The 19,446-nt window shown below is 41.3% G+C and overlaps 4 protein-coding genes across 13 annotated transcripts in view; 2 read left to right on the top strand and 2 right to left on the bottom strand.

Moving 5' to 3' along the window:
* LOC108146007 (formin-binding protein 1-like) overlaps nt 1-8,868 on the top strand; it is a 35,019-nt gene extending 26,151 nt beyond the window's left edge. Inside the window, exons 4-12 of one of the 10 annotated variants that reach the window (XM_017271768.2) lie at nt 2,297-2,347; nt 3,611-3,755; nt 3,818-4,287; nt 4,355-4,541; nt 5,255-5,290; nt 6,015-6,364; nt 6,428-6,502; nt 6,983-7,146; nt 7,215-8,868. In XM_017271768.2, coding sequence (XP_017127257.1) covers nt 2,297-2,347; nt 3,611-3,755; nt 3,818-4,287; nt 4,355-4,541; nt 5,255-5,290; nt 6,015-6,364; nt 6,428-6,502; nt 6,983-7,146; nt 7,215-7,378 — 1,642 coding nt within the window. In that variant the 3' untranslated portion in view covers nt 7,379-8,868. Of the gene's footprint in view, nt 1-2,296; nt 2,348-3,610; nt 3,756-3,817; nt 4,288-4,354; nt 4,542-5,254; nt 5,291-6,014; nt 6,365-6,427; nt 6,563-6,979; nt 7,147-7,214 lie in introns of all 10 variants that reach the window. The other 9 variants (XM_017271767.2, XM_017271764.1, XM_017271763.1 and 6 more) reach the window with 9 other exon arrangements.
* Nucleotides 8,869-9,463: 595 nt separating this feature from the next.
* On the top strand, nt 9,464-10,666 carry LOC108146405 (THUMP domain-containing protein 1 homolog). The gene has a single exon (XM_017272406.2). It carries the CDS (start codon nt 9,522-9,524, stop codon nt 10,503-10,505), a length of 984 nt encoding a protein of 327 aa, XP_017127895.1. The 5' UTR covers nt 9,464-9,521; the 3' UTR covers nt 10,506-10,666.
* LOC108146406 (peroxisomal membrane protein PMP34) lies at nt 10,644-13,270 on the bottom strand. The gene is made up of 3 exons (XM_017272407.2): nt 12,895-13,270; nt 12,755-12,815; nt 10,644-11,642 (listed from the first exon to the last, which is right to left on the bottom strand). The coding sequence occupies exons 1-3, from the start codon at nt 12,964-12,966 to the stop codon at nt 10,831-10,833; spliced, it is 945 nt and encodes a 314-aa protein (XP_017127896.1). The 5' UTR covers nt 12,967-13,270; the 3' UTR covers nt 10,644-10,830.
* Nucleotides 13,271-13,659: 389 nt separating this feature from the next.
* Nucleotides 13,660-18,647, bottom strand: LOC108146492 (claspin). The gene is made up of 7 exons (XM_017272524.2): nt 17,010-18,647; nt 16,702-16,949; nt 16,017-16,649; nt 14,660-15,961; nt 14,342-14,594; nt 13,955-14,284; nt 13,660-13,888 (listed from the first exon to the last, which is right to left on the bottom strand). Exons 1-7 carry the CDS (start codon nt 18,561-18,563, stop codon nt 13,769-13,771), a joined length of 4,440 nt encoding a protein of 1,479 aa, XP_017128013.1. The 5' UTR covers nt 18,564-18,647; the 3' UTR covers nt 13,660-13,768.
* Between the last annotated feature and the right edge of the window lie 799 nt (nt 18,648-19,446).

Genomic DNA, 19,446 nt, shown 5'->3' with positions numbered 1-19,446 from the left:
AGTGTCGAATATAAATTACGTGTTAAGCCGGCAGCCAATAAATATTAAAATAAAAAATGATTTATACGTAGACTTCCATACATCTATTTAATTTGAATAATACTTATGAATTATTTTTAGGATTTATGAAAAATTTTGACTGGCCTTAACATATAAAGTTTCCTTTTTATGGCTGTCCACATTAAAGAGGATTATAATAATTTAAGCTTAATTTCAAATATATATAAGGTACTCATTTATATAAACCATGACTTGTAAAAACAACGAATGAGGCTTTTTAAAACTGTTAATAAAATATGACAGTAATTGAGTTTAATCTCTAAAGTTGCCTTGTGTATCTAATATTAATTTCAGACATTTTTGCTTCATAGTTTTCACATTCTTGTAAGGTATTGCAAAGCGCCACCAAATTTGGCCTTAACAAATAGCCAATTAAATATAAATATTTTGTATCAAGCACTTTTTACAAGCTGCATCTGGCCTCACCCATTTGTGGCATGTCTTTTGGCTTTTGGCTTTTGGCAGCCGAATAATGTTCTCGCTAATGTAAAACCATCAAAATAAAAACAACAACAACAAAAAATCAGCTACCAAGAAATAAGCACAAGGTCGTCCACTTGTGGAAGTGATTGCCCAGCTGTCCAGCAGGCTCCTTTCCAGGCTAAAACATAAAAAATGTAAAACCAAAAATCGTGTAGGCTTAAAACGTATTTAATTCAAGTCTTTGTCTCGCACATTTTGTTTTCTGCAACCTTCGACGGCCACAGAACAACGCGCCATAAACAATAATTGTAAATAGTTAATTGTGTGCATTTATACTTTTGTACTTGTGGCGCATTTCAATTACGGCTGATAGGTTTATGGATCCCGGGGAATTTGGAGAACTGCAAGCTGCACCCCTGTAAATTGCACTAAATTGAGTGACACCCGAGTAAGCAACGACCTGCCCCACGCAATTGACACGCGACTGGTGGTTCCACTCCACAGCTCCCCTTTCCCCAGAAAAAAAAACTGGACATGTGGGGGACCTAATGGGATTAGGCTTCGGCTTCGGTTACCCAGACGATTGCCCAACGTGGCAGCGTGGGTCGTTGTTGGCTGTCAGTCCGTCATAATTGTTTAATTTAAGCGAAGATTATGTTGCCTGCCCCCTCAACTACCGCCAAGGTGTTTATTTCAAGAGGGGGCATCGCTGGTTTCCCACTGCCGCCAAGTTCCCACAATGAGTCGGAGATTTGCTTGATGACTCCGCTTCGACTTCAACTTCAGCTTCAGTTTTAGCCACAGATTCAGTTTCTTCTGCTAGCCAGCTAGCTAGCTATCCAGCTATCCATCCGGATGGTGGGACTGAACTGTGGCCCCTGATACGGCTGGGAGCTACCGTCTTGACTTGTTTTAATGACTTTATCATTACGCGTCTAACGTTGTTTGCGGCTTGTACACTCCTACTTAGGTCTAGTTGGAAATGGTTTTTACGAAATATAGCTCTCTTAAAACAAAAACATTAAAATTGAATAACAATACCTTTACAATGCCATTTGAAATATTGAATAAAAACTATTTTCTGAAAGTTAAGCAATATATGGTATTTTGAAAAAAGTATAATTTTAAAACAATTTCTTGTTATCTCTCACTTTTTAATTTTTCTAAGGGTTTAATAATTTAATAAAATAATATAATATGTATGAAATCTTAAGTATCATTAATTGTCATTATCACAAATGCCTGACACAGCAATTTTTCGTTAAACATTTGAAAAAAATATTCAAATTTTTTGAGAATTCACTATAAATATAAGGTAAATCAAAGTATACCCCAAACACTAAGTCCTAATAATTATATTTTCATAAACTTTTAATGCCAACTAGAAAAATAGGATTTCTAATTTGTAATAATTAATCAAATAATGGGATTTTTAAATATCAATCCCATGAAAAACCACCTTGCATTTTATAAATATATCCTTTTGGTTTTCCAAGTGTATTTGTACTCTGAGCTGGAGTCTGGATGAGACCCAGTAGCAGTAGCAACTAGACCACAAAGCCGCCACATGAAAACTATAAGGAAAAACTGTATTAAAATGCGCGGCGCAGTGAAATCTTTTGCGTGCTCCGCCTTGGCAATCGCAAAATGAAAAGTCTCGTGTTAATGCAAATGCTGCTTCTGCTGCTGCTGTTGCTACTGCTGCTGCCACTATTATTATTATTATTATTATTATTTCTTTCTATGCATATACAAAGTTTCACTAATGCCATGATTTTGATTTTACCTTTCGTTTTTTTTGTTTCTCTTGCAGGCGCCTAGTGAAAAACTACCAGCCCAAAAAGAAGGAGGAGGAAGACAATGAGTAAGCATTAACCAAAAAACGCGATCAGAAGCGAAAACAATATACAATATACAATTTACCTTTTGCCTTTTTCGTTTGTTAAATGTTTTGGAAAATTATCCGTAATTTGTTGCACTTTGTTTGCCATATTTGTCGGCAATGTGCTAAGTGGATTGGGCTGGGATAATCTCATATGACTCTCGCTCTAATTGTGCGTGCTGTGTGCCATTCAATTTGCGCTAAAAAAAAAATCCACTTGGAGCTGTAGCTGGAGCTGGACTGAGACTCAAGTAGTTTAGTGTGTGTGCGGTCCGGGAATCTCAGTTTTTAATTACACGACATGCAAATCTGGCCAACTGACTGACATCATGACCCGCAAATAGATCTGTGGCTTTGGCTGTGTGAATTGTGGCATGTGTGTAACATGACAATGAAGCTACAGCCATGACGAAAGCCAAGTGGAAGACTTGGTAATGAAACGCCAAGCGCTTTGCCATATTCAGTTGTAAAATCCATAAATTTATGCCCTCCTCGTTCCTCCGGCCATATAAAGTGGCCATTCTGACAGACGGCGTTGATAAACGGACGGACCAACGGACGGACGGACGCAGGGAGTCCGGATCCGCGTGGGCGTTCCACAGCGCGTGTCCAACTCTGTCAATCCGAGAGCTCTATAAATCTAGCCCTCGGCTACGGGCTTGAGTTCATAAGCATAAGCTATAGGTCTGCACAGAGAAAAAAAAAGAATTTATATGGTCATCACAAAGTGATTAATATTGGAAAAATATCCCTTTATATGATTTATAATTTAAATATCTAAATTATTAATCTCAAATTATTAAAAATAGCTAGAATCAGCAATGGATGAAAATAAAAGCAAATCTTGAAATTTATTATTTAAATTAGTATAATTTCTTTGATTTACTACGTTTTAAAAATAAGTATATACATTATATTTTAGCTTGACTGTTAGTTTGATTTAAACATTTTTGTATAAAATGTATTTAGAAGAATTTTAATTGCAAATTAAAAAAAATGCTCGTTAAATTAACAATTAGTAAAATTAAAAAGAAGTAACGACTATTAAAAAAACGTTAAATTAAATGCTCATAAAAATACTTTCTTAAACGCATTGTAAAAGTTAGTGCCTATTAAAGCTCTGCATTATTGTTGAAAGCCAGGTGACCAGGTTTTTATTTTTCTCTGTGCATTAAAAGTCTTACTGCTCCTCAGGCGCAAATTGGCGTAGGTCGAACTGATTCACATGCTCCCATTACATTGCAGATTCACATCGATGCAGGCGTTCCGCAATCTGCTCAAGGAGGTGGGCGATCTGGCGGGTCAGCGCGAGGTGGTGTCCGAATCCCTGCAGCTGCAGATCATCGCGGGAGTGACGCTCCTGTCCAAGACACTGCGCGAAGAACGCAAGGTGGGTGATTCAGCTTAAAGTAAGCTTAACTATAACTAATAAATATATATAAATGCCCACAGAAATGCCTTAGCGATGGTGCCTCCCTGCAGCAGAACCTCACCACACAGCTCTCCTCGCTGGACCGGGCCAAGCGGAACTACGAGAAGGCGTACCGCGACTCGGAGAAGGCGGTGGACAGCTACAAGCGGGCGGACATGGACCTCAATCTCAGCCGGGCCGAGGTGGAGCGCTACAAGAACGTGATGACTTCGAAGATCCAGCAGTCGGACGATGCGAAGAACGAGTACGCCAATCAGCTGCAGAAGACGAACAATCTGCAGCAGCAGCACTACAGCATGTTGCTGCCGGCAGTGCTCAATCGGCTGCAGGAGCTGGACGAGAAGCGCACCCGGGGATTCCGGGAGTTCATTGTGGGTGCAGCGGATGTGGAGTCCTCGGTGGCGCCCATCATTGCCCGCTGCATGGAGGGCATTGTGAAGGCCGGCGAGTCCATCAACGAGAAGGAGGATACCTTCAAAGTCATAGAAAGGTTGGCTTTTGTTATATGCAAGTTTTATGAGCCATGAGCTATTAACTTACCTGAGTTGCTATTGCAGATACCAATCTGGTTTCACGCCACCAAGAGACATACCTTTCGAGGACCTCTCCAAGTGCGATCCGGATTCCGTGCAGGATTCGCACTACAGCAACTCGACATCGAACCACCTGACCATGCGGGGCACGATGAGTGCCAACAAGCTGAAGAAACGCGTGGGCATCTTCAACATATTCGGCAGCAACAAGGTGAGCAAGTTCGTGGCCAACTCCGCGTGGATGACCCTACTTTCCAGAGTTTTCAGTTAACTTTCTCACTTGTCCGTTCCACTGTGTATGCACCAGAGCCTCTTTTCAGTTGAGACGCTTCTTGATTAGTTGTTAAGTTCGATGTTCTAAATAATACCACATAAGTCGTAGGTCTTGGTTTCGGTTCGTGTCTCTCCTTATGGTTTACTCATCCAGTCTTCTCTCTTTTCCGTTCTATTTCTATATATATTAATTTGATCGAATCTCGATTACCATATCTTTATTTCACTTGGACATGGTTCTGCCTCTTGCCGTAAGTACCAAGTGTCCAATGTCCTCGATTCGTGTCCTCTCCATGCATAATTGATCGGCATTTCCATATATACATACATCGCCTCACCCCCTCGGATTGCTTATGAATTGCCATGTTTTGTGTCTCATTTACTAATACTTTTGTGCTTTGAGTTAACCTTGACCCACTGCAAACTTATCCCAAATCCAAGCTTCTTCTATAATTCACAAATATTAATTGATTAACTCTTGATTTCTATTTTTGTACACATATTTGTTGCTGCCATTCGATTTTGAAATGATTAAAATGCTTATAATCACACGAACACAACACAAAAACCACTGACAAACATGTGATACAATTTCCAAAAAAAAAATGCAAACCTACAATATAAATTACTAAATCAATTCGTTGCCAATAGCAACGGCAGATAATTGAAGCCTGTATCACCATGAAGGTATGATAATTCTTTCAGCTCTCTCCCAACTAACTAAATAACTAACTCTAACCTTAACTAAGCCTAGCCTTAACTAGTCCCTTACGATTAATCTTAATAACACCACTATCTCGCTATCTCTACTAATCACAATCAGCTAAATACAAATCTAACCATCACTAGCATTTCATTAATAATAATTAATAGTCTGAGCCACTTTCACTTTAAACGCCTGAACGCAAAACGATCGGCATATTCTTGGCTTCATTTAACATGGTCAAGTTCTAAAAATAACATCACCAATTATCCTCAAATATTTAAATTAACCAGTAAATAAACTAGCTGAAAGCCACAGCAGCACACTCACACATTTTTTTTTATTTTTTTTATTGTTTCATTAGCTTTTGAAAATCCCTTTGCATGATTGAAAGCCATTTCGTTCCATTACTTTAATACTTTTTTTATGGTACCTTTTAATAGCCTGTTGGTTTGATTTGATTGATGTCGAAAGCGGGTCATTGGATTATCAAAATATTTGCATTTATTGTTTTGTTTGTTGATGTTTCTTTGTGACTCTTCTGTTGTTTGTACTGATTCGAATCACTGCGTGCCACTTTTGTTGTGTCTTGTGGATGTCTTATCCTTTTTAGTCCTGATTTGTAATGTATTTCATTGCATTCGCCTCTTAAGAAGTCATTTAAGATATTTGTAGTGTTCCAAACTAATCATAGTAATCATACCACAGAATTCCCTGACTGCCGATGGACAAAAGGAGGACTTTAGCGATCTGCCACCGAACCAGCGGAGAAAGAAGCTGCAGGCGAAGATCGCCGAACTGCAGCAGAAGATCGCCCAGGAAACAAATGCCCGGGATGGCCTGATGAAGATGAAGATCGTCTATGAGGCGAACTCCTCGCTGGGCAATCCCATGACCGTCGAGGGACAACTGAACGAGTCGGAGCACAAGCTGGAGAAGCTGAAGGTGGATCTGAAGAAGTACCAGGGCTTCCTGGAGAAGGCCAGCCAAGTGCCGGTGGCCACCAGCAGTCCGCAGGCCAATCGAAATCAATTGCAAAACGGTCACCGAACCTCTAGGTTAGTTTGCAGTCTTACTATTCTTTAAAGAAGATCCCTTAATGTTGGAGTTTTCCCTTTTAGACATTCCAATGGCAGTGCCGATGACCATCATGACGATGGCGATGACCAGCCCGATGATGCTGGCAGCTTAAGCAGGTCAGATTCTGAGGATAATGTGGCGCAAATACAAAATGGGCATAATAATAACAATAACGGGTACACTCATAAGTCTACGTTCAATGTTTATATATATATATATGAATATATCCCTCACCCACATACACTACTCGTACATACATTATCGTAGCATTATGTTTTGGCATCGCATATCTAATCTGTATTATTTAATTCGATCATACTATCACTGCACTACTTTATATGGTGTGTGGCATTTTCTTTGGTGTTGGTTCGTCGTTACTCATTCACAAAGTCTATAAAGAAATAACAGCCCAGAAAGTCCACAATATGCCAAAGATACAAAATTTATTAAACAAATTAGCTTTAACTTTTAATTTGTAGCTACAAATTTATTCTTTATTGCCTTACACCCTACATGATGACACTTAATAATGTGAAAATTGCAACTTCTTCAAATATTTCGTTTCATTTTGCCTTTTCCATGGTGAAATCCAGCAGTTCGGCAAGTCCCGAGAGCGGCCTGGGCACATCGCACACATCCTTGCCAGGATCGGGCCAGGGCAGTGCCAACGAGAATGCGATTGGCGAGGATACCTACTATGAAACGGAAGTGGAGACCCTAAACCCACTGGGCACCTGTAAAGCCCTGTATCCTTTCGAAGGTAAGTGTATCACTATCAACTTATGAAATAACTTATGACTATAATTATGACTATTATCCCTTTAATAGCCTCCAGCGAGGGCAGCATACCCATGAACGAGGGCGAGGAGCTGCAAGTGATCGAGATTGACCAGGGCGATGGATGGACGCGGGTGCGGCGGGCGAACAACTCCAATGGCTGGGACGAGGGCTTCGTGCCCACGAGTTACATCGAGTGCACGCTCTACGCTTAAGATTCAAGTTTAAGTTGATTTTCGGGGCGGGCAATCAGCCGGGCGGTTTTAAATGTTACCTACTCAGCAACTCTTGCGTATGATCGTATGATTGACTTTATGTACTTTTGTCATAACTTTGCGTTCTATTGGACAGCCATAACACACACACACACTCACACATACACAGAGAGAAAAATCAGACACCTAACTATCACTATCACACAACAACACTGTACATTTTGACCTAAGCTAAGTTCGATTCATTTACCCTTCGTATGCTTTGTATATTTACGTACTGATTTTAAACAAAACGTCATTGATCTTATGGTAGTGCAAGCTATATCATACTATATAGTAAATACTATAGTCATATGCACCTACGAGCAGACCTCACCTAATTGTAAGCACCGCAACGCAACGCAATGCAACTTTTCCCTCTCCACCACAACAATCAATCATGATAACACCTATTTATATACATATATGAAACCAGATTTATATGGCACTTGAATACGTGAGAGCATGAAAAGAAAACTAAGAAACTAAAAACATTGCCGTTGGACATTAAAAGTGATCTTGTGAACACGTTTCCAGATGCAATTCATTTGGCAAATGTGTTGATAACACCCACTTTTACTCGGTTCTCGGCTTTGGAGCCTTAGCAGCACCTGCCGCTTTTCCCGCTGACCAATTGGAAAAGCGGCAGAGTGCGATTTCCTTAAAAAAAAATTAAGCACTAAAACTTTGGTAAATATGCAAAGATCAAGAAAGAAAGGACATCGATCATATATAGACACTCAAACACACACACCCGAAACTCAAGGATATGTGGGCAAAAGTTATGGCAATCCTGCATGACATGCGGCATAGGCAACTGCGGAAGCAAAGAACGCGCTAGCTTGTTTTATATAAATAGCAACAATTGTACATTTTACTTTACACACACACACACACTCTAATTTTAATTTGATATAATATTTTGTATTGCTCTTTGCCTTGTACATTTTCACACACACACTATGTTTACGAGAAGCGATTTCATGCGGACAGTGCATCTATTAGTTTTGTTTTAGGAAGGACCCTCTAGACGTTTAAGTTCACAACATTTAAGGCTTAAGTCAGAGCAAAGCCGGGCGGCGCTGCATTTGTTATGTCCGACGCCACTTTGCAATACATTTATTTATATTTTAATAGGATATACCGCTGTATATTGGTAAACCACAAAAATCAAAAACCTGAAACATAAGTCTGCGGATGAAGTCCAGGCGGAGCGAGATAGGTCCTTAGTTAGCTATTCAGCAGCCTTTTCCATCTGTATTTTGTACTTTCATTTCGCATATAATATGCTACCATGCTTTAGCATTTAAGTGTGCAAAAACCAACCACTGATACAACTGATGAATTCTGTTCTTCTTATGTTTATTGCAATCGATGTGAGTGAGCGAATGATGAACGATGAACTAATCTTAGTGCGAACGCTGAAAATAAATAATTCCAAAATTCTTAAATTTATCTAATTTTAAATTCGAACCCAAAACAGGCACATACGTATTAACGCTAATATGTTTACGACATCAAATGGATTGAGAGTAATTGAACTTAAGTGACAGACTACGGCAAATGTATGTGAGAATTGTCGGCATAATAAAAGTAACTAAAATTAAATGAAAACTAGCTGACTATCAATTTGGGTATGGGTTGTTTTTTAAAGATGGTTAAATATTCAAATTCGTATGGAAATTTTAATGCACTTAAAAAGTGTCGTTTTCGAAATATAAGTCGAAGTTTTTTTACAGAAATAATATTCCCTGGGAAAATACAAATTTTAAAACACTTATTTATAAATGGTTTACAGAACCTGGAAATTGGCATTATGAAGCTTAAGAAAAAAAGTTTTGGGCAAAACATGGAGAAGTAACATTAATTTACAACACTAAGTAATTATTTTGTTATTCGCCATACACTTAGTATTGTGAAACCATAATAAGTAAAACATATATATTTTCTAAAATGTTCAATTTTTTTTTAAATTTGGAGTTACCATATTTTATCCGTGATGTGCTGGCAATTTTAGTGCATTGCTCAACAGTTGAGGTATTATTTGGACTCTGCGTATACAGTCTGTCTCATTCTGAAAGCCGGTAATAAATATTTCAATTTTATGGAACCTTCTGCTAAAAAATCGAAAATGGTTAAAAATCCCAACTTCAAGAACAACAAGAAGAAGTACTTCCACACCAAGAGGCAGGTGCTGCAGCCTGGCCAGCGCGGATTCTTTGCCACGTGCAACATCAATGAGAAGGCATGCGTTCGCGAATGCTACAATCTGTTGAACCACTATGCAGACTTGCTTTACGGCCCCGCCAACCCGGAGAATGAGCCGGAAAGGAAGAAGAAGGATGAGGAGGGAGCAGCCGGTGGGGAAGCAGGAGAGGATGCTGGAAGGCCAGCGGGAGCCACCATCAGCGACGATGATGACGATCTGGAGGCAGCCACTGCCAAATTGCGCGAGAAGCTAGTCCAGCGCAATGTGCGCTTCCAGAATGTGGACACCAACACCACCAATTGCGTCTTCATTCGCACCCATCTGGAGGATCCCGTGGCCCTGGGGAAGCACATCGTCAACGACATAGCCACCACCGGCAAGTCCATGTCCCGATTCGTCCTACGCCTGGTGCCCATCGAAACCGTGTGCCGTGCCAATATGCCCGACATCATCGCTGCAGCCGGCGTGCTCTTCGACAAGCACTTCCTCAAGGAGCCCACCAGCTATGGCATCATCTTCAACCATCGCTACAATCAGCAGATCAAACGCGATCAGATCATCACCCAGCTGGCCGAACTGGTCAACTCTAAGAATGTGGGCAACACGGTGAGCCTCAAGGAGGCCAAGAAATCCATCATAGTGGAGGTGATGAGGGGCTGGTGCCTGCTCAGTGTGATTGACAACTATCTGGAGTGCAAGAAGTTCAATCTGGCGGAGCTGGCCAATCCCAGCGAGAAGAAATCCAGCGGTGAGGGAGATTCCAAGTCGGAGAAGTCTTTGGAGGAGGCTGCAGGGGATGCCAAGTCGGAGGAAGGGAAGGAGGAGTTAGCCCAGGAAGATGGAAAGTCACAATCCGATAAAGAGGACGAGACCAAGTAATCTTTAGAACAAACCAATGAGGAAACTAAGAAGCCTTAAGAGAGGACTCCCAGCCCAAAGGAGGCAATGGTTAGAGGACCACAACTAGTTATAGCTAAACACTCTGCTGTGCAGACTTAATGAATAAAAACGCTCCAGTTATTATTCTCTTTCTTTAAAAATTTAAATCGTTTCTTTAATCCATTGACGCTTAGCGGCTAAACTTTGGAGTAGAGTCTGTTCTGCTGGCCATATCCTAAGTCAGATTGTGTCTGTTTTTGTGTGATAGCTTAGCCTATGGGTAGTTAGTTGAGTAAGACTAGGTGTAGACTAGAGCCTCGGTTTTTTAGTTGCGCTTGAGCAGCATGACCACGGTGCTGGCTATCTTCTCGTAGGCCATGAACATCAGGGCGGCGGTGAGCACGGTCTGCAGGATCTTGGCCTCCAGGCCGCGGAACAGACCACGGATGCCCTGGTGCTGCAGTATGCTGACCATCAGCTCCAGCGTGCTCTCCGTCCGCGGCTGAGATCCCGCCGAAGTGGAGGGCTTCGAGTCCGACTCCTTGCTGCGATGGCGCTGCTTGGTCTGGACCAACTGCAGCGGATAGGTGAGCACCGTGGCGAAGGCCTTGGCAATGGCACCAATGAAGAAGAAACTCAGGCTGCCCATCTCGCCGCCGGTGAAGCGCATTATGTTCCGCTTCAGCATCTCGTACATCATGAACTGCAGGGCGGGATTGGAGACCAGCATCAGCGAGGGAATCGTGCCGGACCACAGGCCAGCGATGCCCTCCTTCTGGGCCACATACTTGAGACCCTCCAGCAAGTTCTTGTAGTGCTTGTTCACCTCGTCCGATGTGCCAGCCACATTGCGCATACGCAACCGGGTGTTGACCACCCAGAATGGTGTGGTGGTCAGCACATTGATGATGCCCGCTATGCTGCCCAGGAACAGATCCTTGAGGGCACTGTGCTGCTTGGGGGATCCACCCGAAGCCACCGCCTTGAGGGCGTGGAATGTGTAGAAGTAGACAAAGTTCGAAATGCACAGGCTCTGGAGAACAGGACCAAGTCCCCGGTACAACGACTGGAATCCCTCGCCCAGCACAATCTCCTTGATCACCTGCTTGGTACTCCGCACCTCACCAGTCTCCTCCACTGCAAATAAAATACAATTGTTTTATTTTCAGGTGATTTCTGTTAAAGCGCTAATTTAGTTTGTCACGCATATTCCGGAATCAGTCATATCAACCCAACCTTGAACCCTATTATGATAATTATCTAATTTTTGTTTTGATGCGTTTCAGACATACATGTATATGTGCATGTACAGTCAATATTGACTAATAAGTAACAGAATATTCCATTTGACTTGAAGTGCAATCGTCATACAAAACAGCATTAAAAGCTGCATTTTATGAGTGTTTACTTTTTACTCAAATAAGGTAGCATTTTTAATAAGTATTTTACACAACTAGGAGAAGAAACAAATAGAATATAAAATAAGAATAACTACAAATTTTCAATTACTATTTTAAAAAACTATCAAATTTTTTAATTTTTTTAAATACTTTTAAACAAATTTTTAGGAGCAAATTTCTGTATTAATTTTTTATAGGGACATACAAGTTTATTTTTAAGCATTGTTAACTGTATATATTTCTTTTTTATTAGTCAAAGTCCAAGAGCTATAGACAATTGCAAATTTTATGCATTTTTGTATACTATAAGTTAGAAGCGTATACCTTTAGTAGAAATAAATTGGAAACTCTTAAAAGTGAACTCTCGCTTTAAAATAAGTGTTGCAATTGTAAATTATTAAAATATATATAATAATATTAAATATTAAGTGAATTTTGTAATATAAAAGCAAAATGAAGTCAGATTGTAGGTTATCAAAAAAAAAAAACAACACAACAAAACAAATAAAATTCCTTTAACAAACATCTATAGGCTCTTTGAAGCCCTTTGCATACATTTAAAAAATGCTCTTTTTAAATAAATATATATTTATGCAATCTTGTCTGAGTCCAGAAACTAGATCCTATCGAGTGCCATATATAAACAGAACCCAAATTTGGATTAGCGCGGGCAATTGATTAGACGGGGGCTCTTTAACATATCAATAGAAAGTTTAAATCGCTGGAGTTTGAACTCGCCTGCAGGTACACATATATATATATATATGTATTATCTAAGCGTGGCCCGCTTATCTTGGTTCGATTAAAGATTAGTTACAGACTGACCAACAATCGCAAGGGGAAACTTACGTTGCAGGCGGGAACGCACAGTGTCCAGTGGATAGAAGGTGCTCATGGCGATGCAGCCACCCTGTAGAGAGATGTCCAAATGCAAATTAGCAACTGTTTACCATCTTGACCTTTAGCCGGGTAAATATTTGAGCACTCACCGCGGCTCCGGAGACGGCATGAACGAAGTTCTGGTAGCTCAGCACCTGGCTGAGTTTCGAGGGGGCCACCATTCTGGGTGTTTGTTCGGCGGACTGCTGGGTGGGATCTCTGGATTGGGACGTCCGGCGGCGTCTTCGGGCGAGTGTTTACTGATTGAGACGTCGTCGACCCGCCGGTAGTTAAAAATTTAGTTGCGGCAGCGCAGTCGCTGCTTCGTCGAGATTAGATTAATTTTAATCGGCGGAGGAGGAGGCGATGGTGGTGGCTATGTGGGCGTCAGCGTTGAACCCTTTGTTGTGCCTCCTGGATCACGATTTAATAAATGATTCACATATTCACCTTTTCCATATACAATTTCATTCACAAACAGTATGACCGTTGTTAAAGGTAGCCAAATAAACCATCTAACTGGAGAAATATACTAAAATACCAATTTTTATTATGCCAACATACCGTTATTCAGCTTTGAAAAACCAGTTTTATAACTTAAAGTTAAACTATATATTTATTTTTTAAATTATATATATATATATTTAAGTTATAAATTTCTACATACCAAGTTTCCCAACGTTTGCTTAAAAACTGAAAACAAAGTAAAATGACTGGTAGAGGTCTCAGTTTTGAAATAATAAAAGTGGTTTTTATATATATGCTTATATCTATTTAAATGGTATATTTTTACATTCCAAGTTTCAAAACATTTGGGTAATAAGTGTAATCAAAAAATTAAAATAATAGGGATACCCCAGAAATAGTTTCCAAAATTTACATATACAAATTAAATTTATTGTTTCTTTACTCTTATTGCCTAACTTATTGGAAACTATAGAAAAATGTACAACTAAGATGTGTCTAGAATTAAAAGTTATTAGCCTAAAGAAGCTGATCTATAAGGCACTTTTCTCTACGAGGCTCTAGTCGTGGTTTCTTCATGAAATTAACGCCCGTTTCAGTGCTGCTGTTAAGAATATCGGCGGCTTTTCTTTTCCGACTCTACAAGTTATATAAGTTTTAAATTTTAGAAAGGGGTTTACGAAATAGATCTGAGAAGAAACATACCTCATGTTCCTCCTCCGTTAAAGTGGCGAAGACAAAGTTCTTGGCCTTTGCAGTCTTTACAGAAATAGTGCTCTCCGATCCGTCCACATCGCCGGAGGATCCCTTGGTCAGGCCGGCCAATTTGGTGAGCGTCTGCTGGTCTCGAACCAGAAAAGAGCCACGCACAGCGCTTTTTTGCTGCTTTCCAGCTACTGTTTTTGAGATCAGGAATGGTGAGCTCTTCTTTATCTCCACCGTTGACTTTTTGGATGAGATGATGTTGAGTCGGCGAATGGAATTTCCAGAGTTACTGGTGTTTATCACGGTTGCGGACAGTGGAGAAGCTGCCTCCTAAAATATCATAATTGTTAAGACAAAAAATTATAGAGAGTTTAGGAGAACTCCCACCGGTTTTAGGCCCTTTTCTAAGAGTAGCTGCTCTCGTTCATATCGAATCTTTCGCCACAGATGCTCGTTCTCCTCATCGCCACTGCCCTCGTTTCCTTCGCCATTCTCTGGACGATGATCATCTAGGCTGAAGCCACTCTCAGCGTTCTTCCAGCGGAACTGGCGTTGGCGACTTGCCCCCTCCTCTTCCTCTTCGAAGAGCATTTCCTTGATCTTGCGCACCTCCCGAATATCCTGATCCATCATTTTGCGACTGTAAGGAAAGAAATTATATTAAATTTGGGTACTCAAAGTGGTAATAAAGCGATGTTTACTTACGCATGAATTTGTCCCAGTTCGTGACGCAACTTGTCCCGATCAAACTGATCCTCATCGCCCAGCTCTATGTCATATTCATCCATGTTCTTCTCGTCCTCGTCGGCCGAACCCCAATCGGACTCTGATAGCTCAGCCTCTTTGTCCACAAAGTTGGCGGCTCGTAGTTTGCGATCTTTCGTGGTCATCTCCACAACAATTTCATTCTCCTCGGAATCGTAGTCCACAAAGGTTTCAGGAACTTCCTCTACTGGTTCGACGTTGCTCTCGTCCTCCTCGAATTCCTCGACATCACCATCGCTTTCTTCGTCATCCGAAAAGCCAAGTTTGGCTTTTTTCTTGGGCCTCTTCTTGGTTAGCTTCTTGTTGCGCAGCTTGTCGGCATCTGGATCAACTTCCTTGACCTCTTCATCGCTGGAAACAATTCTGTTGGCCACTACAGGCGGCTCTTGGGATTCTTCCGGAGCCTCAGGCTTTTGGGTGGCTACTTGCGATGGAAGCTGAGTGGCAAAGGTGCCGGAACAAAGTCCCTCAAGTTCATCAGGTGCCTGGCTGGTAGTTCCAAACTGTGTCATGGGAATCTGACTGATTACAGCCGTGTCTACAGAGGGTGCGGCGGAGGAAACCATCTGGGATTGCGGGAACTGGCCGGAGCATAGATCAAGCAGCTCGTTCTCCTCGTCACTGGCCGTTCGCCGGGTCTCGGCATCGAAAAGTTTGTGGGCTGACAATTGCAATTGAGTGGCCGTTATGGGAGCCACATTACTTGGCTTGGGGGTTTGCAGCAGGTCGAGATCATCTTCATCAGAGTTGTCGTCCTCGAAGGCTCTAATGATTCTATTCTTTTTCCTCCCTTGAGTTTCAGGCTCTGCTTCGGATTCGCTTTCCTGTTCACTCTCACTGCTGTTTTCTTTTATTTCCAGATCTTCAACTAGGTCAACCTCTGCATCCTCATCTGCATCGCTTCTTATTTCTTCTGCCACCTCATCCTCTTCTGCAGTGCCTTCCTCTATAATCTCCTCATCTTCGTTTATGGTGACCTCAGTATAGCCAGGTTTTTCTTCTGGCTCATACTCCTCATCCACTTCCATGCCCTCCTCCTCCTCGTCTTCAGCCATCCTCTCCTGCTCTTCAGCTTGCTTCTTGCGTAGATCTTCCATGCGCTTCTTGGTTATCAGTGACTTTAGCTGCTCCTGCATTTTAATGTAACCCGCTCCAGGTTTTGGTTCCTTAGCAATCTCTTCCTCGTGCAGGTGAATGTTGACCTTGGACATCTCCAGCTTGCCATGCTCAGTGCTTAAAATGCTGAAATTGTATTGAAGTTAGCTACATGGTTTCATTGTCTAATAAGATAACTTACTTGACGGTTTCTGTGGTCTTGTGCTTCTTGGCTTCCCTCGTCTTCATCAGGCGCTGGAGCAAATCATCCAGTCCTGTGGGTTTCTTGGCAAACATATCGCCTGTTTCCAGGTCAATGACCATATTGGCATCGCCCTTGAGCGATGGACTTACATCCAAGCTCTTCTCGATCTTCAGTCGTCGAATTGCATCGCTGATCTTGGGCGTGGCTGGCTTGGAGGGCGGTGTTATGTTAATGGTGCTCAAGTCCAATCTGGGCAGTTCCACTACCTCTGTGATTAGACACACTTTGCTGGGAGATTTCACCGCACTTTCGGGTTGAATTTCCAAATTATCTGTAAATCTCAGAGAAGCTGCAGAGGAAGTGGATGCAATGGGTTCTTCTTCTGTGATAGGATCTTCCTTTATTGCTTTCTCCATGAAAAGATCTTCCTGTGTTTCTTTGCTGGCCAGCTCTTCTGTCTGCTCCTTGGGTTGTTCCGGTGTTTTGGGATTGTCTAGCACCTCATCCAAGATACCTGAATTATCTTTCAACTCCATAGGCTCTTCGTTGTAGGATTCATTCTCCTCTTCCGGCTCGGACTCGGATTTAAAGAACTCGGTGGCTTCTTTGGCACGTTCCTCCATGAGTTTTCTAAAAGTTAAGGAATTAAAACAGAGCTTTCCAGATATTTTACTTAGCTTACGCATATGCCTCCAATTCCTCACTGGTCATACGAAGTCCCACTGACTTTCTGGGCTGCCTGCTGGGCATGGGACTTCCGCCAGCCTGAGCCGTGGCCAATGGAGCATTGATGGTGCGCCGGCTGAGGAACTCCTTCAGTGTCCTGGGCTTCGGCTGATGGTAGGGCACATTGATGTGCGCTTCGCGATGCAGTCGCTGCTGTTCGCTCTGGATGGCCTGCATTCCCTCCAGTGCCTTCTTAGCAGATTCCTGGGAAAATGTTTATACAAATAACTGGCATGTTTTTAGATTTAAATAAATCAAACTAACCCGCACTACTTTGGGCTTCTTGGGTTTTCCTTTCGCCGCCTCATTTGGTGCTTCCTGTTCTCCAGCAGATTCCTCTGGATTGCTCAGCTCTGGTTCGGATTCGGAGTCCACTAAACCTTTTAGTTTGTTCTTGGCGGAACTGGTTTCAGCAGCGGATTCCTCCGGCTCGAATTCGGAATCCACTAAGCCTTTGAGTTTGTTTTTGACAGGACCGGCTTCCTCTTCGATTTGATCTTGATTTTGAATCTGATTCTCATCTTCGCTATTACTGTCCATTCGTTGTTTCTTTTTCTTAATGTTTTTAGGAGGTTTCTGCATATCCTCATCGCTATCCACCTGTAGAACATTTTTACTACCGCTTTTTGGGTCCTGATCCTGCTTTTCAATAACTTCATTAACCTCTGACTTCTCGTCGCTTTCTATTTTTTCTTTATTTTTCTTGGACACCTTTTTGGACTTTACTTTCGTGGAAGGTTTCTCCTTCTTTTGCTCCAGATTCTCCTGGTTCTGCTTTAGTTGCTCTGGGGTTATGAGATTATCAAGCACAATATCCAGGACACCTGGATTATCTTTCAACACCATAGGCTCGTCATCCGAATCATTCTCCTCCTCTGGCTCCTTTTGTTTATTTTTAATGGGCAACTTTTTAGGCTTTTGTTTCTTGGCAGGTTTCTTCAGCTCTGTCTTTCCTTCTTGTTCTATTTTAAAGGGTTCATCTATGTCCATTTGTGAGTCCTCTTCTTTGTCTTTTATTGTTCCTTTTCTATTCTTAGTTGCCTTTTGCTTTTGAGGAGGCTTCTTTTTCTCCTCACCCTTTTCATTTATCTCGTTGATGTCCGTTTGTTTTTTCTTATTGTTGGCCAACTTCTTTGGCTTTGCTGTCTCAATAGGTTTTTCTGGATCCTGATCCTCTCCTTGGTCCTCTTGGGGTTCCTCCTTCTTATTTCTAACCAGCTTCTTGGTCTTTTCTTTTTTTATGGGTTTCTCCAGATTGTCCTCCACATGGTCAGCTTGCGTCTGTTTCTTATTCTTAGTCATCTTCTTTTTCTTGTCTGTTTTGGTGACTTTTTCCTGCTCCTGATCTTCATTATCCGGATCCTCCAAATCGTTTTCCTCGTGGGATGCCTTTTTCCTGTTTTTCTGGGCATGTTTCTTTTGGCCAGGCTTCTCCTCCTTGTCCACCTGTTCCTCCTCCTCACTTTCAGAGTCGATGATGGTGGCGACCTTCTTTTTTGGCCTGGGGGCCACCTGCTCCTCCTCTTCATCGCTGTCCAGCAGCCGTTGCCCTTTGTTTTTGGGTGAAATGTGCTCCTTCTCCTGATCTGAGTCCACCATTCTCTGGCGCCTGGCCTTGGGAAAGATTTTCCGAGGTCTTAGCTCGGATATATCTTCATTTTCGCTGTCGTCCGACATTATCAAACTCTTGCCACCCAACAAATCTTCGGCGGACACATTCTTTTCTTCTTCCTCGTCGAGCACCAGCTTTTCCATTGAGTCGTCGGCCTGCTCTTCATTTTCCGCTGCAGCAGCAGTTTCTGCAACCGATTCGCTCATATTTCTGGGTCACACCGTTTTTTATTAATAATAAGAAACAACCAAAAACATTCCCGAGTTGAACACGCACACAATCATAAACAGTTCGACTTTTGGCGCAAAGAGTGTTGAAAGTCGCGGGAGCCATCAGCTGTTGCGGTCAGTGCTGTGAAGTTCGTCAAAGAACTTGACACGGTCGCACTTATGTAAAATAAAGAATAGTGTAAGTTACATGTAGAAATTAGGGGCGCCAAGTAAAATGTATTAATGAGGAGGAAATTTAAAAGAAATATCAATAAGAAGTATATATAACAAAATAAATAATGTTTCTGGAAAAGAAAAATAATTATAGGTCTTAAAATAAATTTCCATATAAAAGAAGTGTTTTGACTGTGTTTTTACTTTCAAAATGTTTTTAAATAGGTATTTTTGGAGCCATTCAAAAAAAATAATTAAATATTAGCTGAAATAAGTATTAAATTGTTATTTTCTAGAATTAAACCTCAAAGATCAACTGTTTGATCAATTGTTTGTGTAAAAAAAAGATATTTTATATTTCTTTTGTAATCATAAGAAAACAACTTAATTGCTAAGTATTTCTTCATTATTTTTAAATACAAAATTTCCCAAAGGCAAATTAATTAAAAACTTTTTTCAACGAAGTTTACTTTATATGTTCGAATAGTGAAAACTCGTAAATTTCCCTGCAGACATAGATGTAATCTATAAAACGTACATGATTATTTAAATGCAAATCAAACAGCTTGAAAAGATCTCGGACAGCAACTTAATCAGCAAGCGGCAAAGGCAAGCTTTTCGGCACTGCAGTGCCAGCACCAGTACCAGTACAGCTATCGAAAGTTATTGCCGAGCAGATTTACATACTCAAAAACACAGTAGTTCA

This window comes from Drosophila elegans, unplaced genomic scaffold, assembly GCF_018152505.1.
Source record: "Drosophila elegans isolate 14027-0461.03 unplaced genomic scaffold, ASM1815250v1 contig_208, whole genome shotgun sequence".
NCBI classification, from domain to species: domain Eukaryota; kingdom Metazoa; phylum Arthropoda; class Insecta; order Diptera; family Drosophilidae; genus Drosophila; species Drosophila elegans.
The sequence above is the reverse complement of the archived record's forward strand: the minus strand, read 5'-3'. Positions and strand labels throughout refer to the sequence as shown.

What these genes read in the sequence shown, in the direction of transcription:
- LOC108146405 (XM_017272406.2), top strand. Translation starts at nt 9,522, where the DNA reads ATGGAACCTTCTGCTAAAAAATCGAAAATGGTTAAAAATCCCAACTTC.
- LOC108146492 (XM_017272524.2), bottom strand. Translation starts at nt 18,563, where the DNA reads ATGAGCGAATCGGTTGCAGAAACTGCTGCTGCAGCGGAAAATGAAGAG. An exon ending in GAACTGGGACAAATTCATGC is followed by an intron (nt 14,595 to 14,659) that starts GTAAGTAAACAT and finishes CTTTCCTTACAG; the next exon opens with TCGCAAAATGATGGATCAGG. An exon ending in TAGAAAAGGGCCTAAAACCG is followed by an intron (nt 14,285 to 14,341) that starts GTGGGAGTTCTC and finishes ATGATATTTTAG; the next exon opens with GAGGCAGCTTCTCCACTGTC.
- LOC108146406 (XM_017272407.2), bottom strand. Translation starts at nt 12,966, where the DNA reads ATGGTGGCCCCCTCGAAACTCAGCCAGGTGCTGAGCTACCAGAACTTC. An exon ending in ATGCCGTCTCCGGAGCCGCG is followed by an intron (nt 12,816 to 12,894) that starts GTGAGTGCTCAA and finishes ATCTCTCTACAG; the next exon opens with GGTGGCTGCATCGCCATGAG. An exon ending in TGTGCGTTCCCGCCTGCAAC is followed by an intron (nt 11,643 to 12,754) that starts GTAAGTTTCCCC and finishes TTTTATTTGCAG; the next exon opens with TGGAGGAGACTGGTGAGGTG.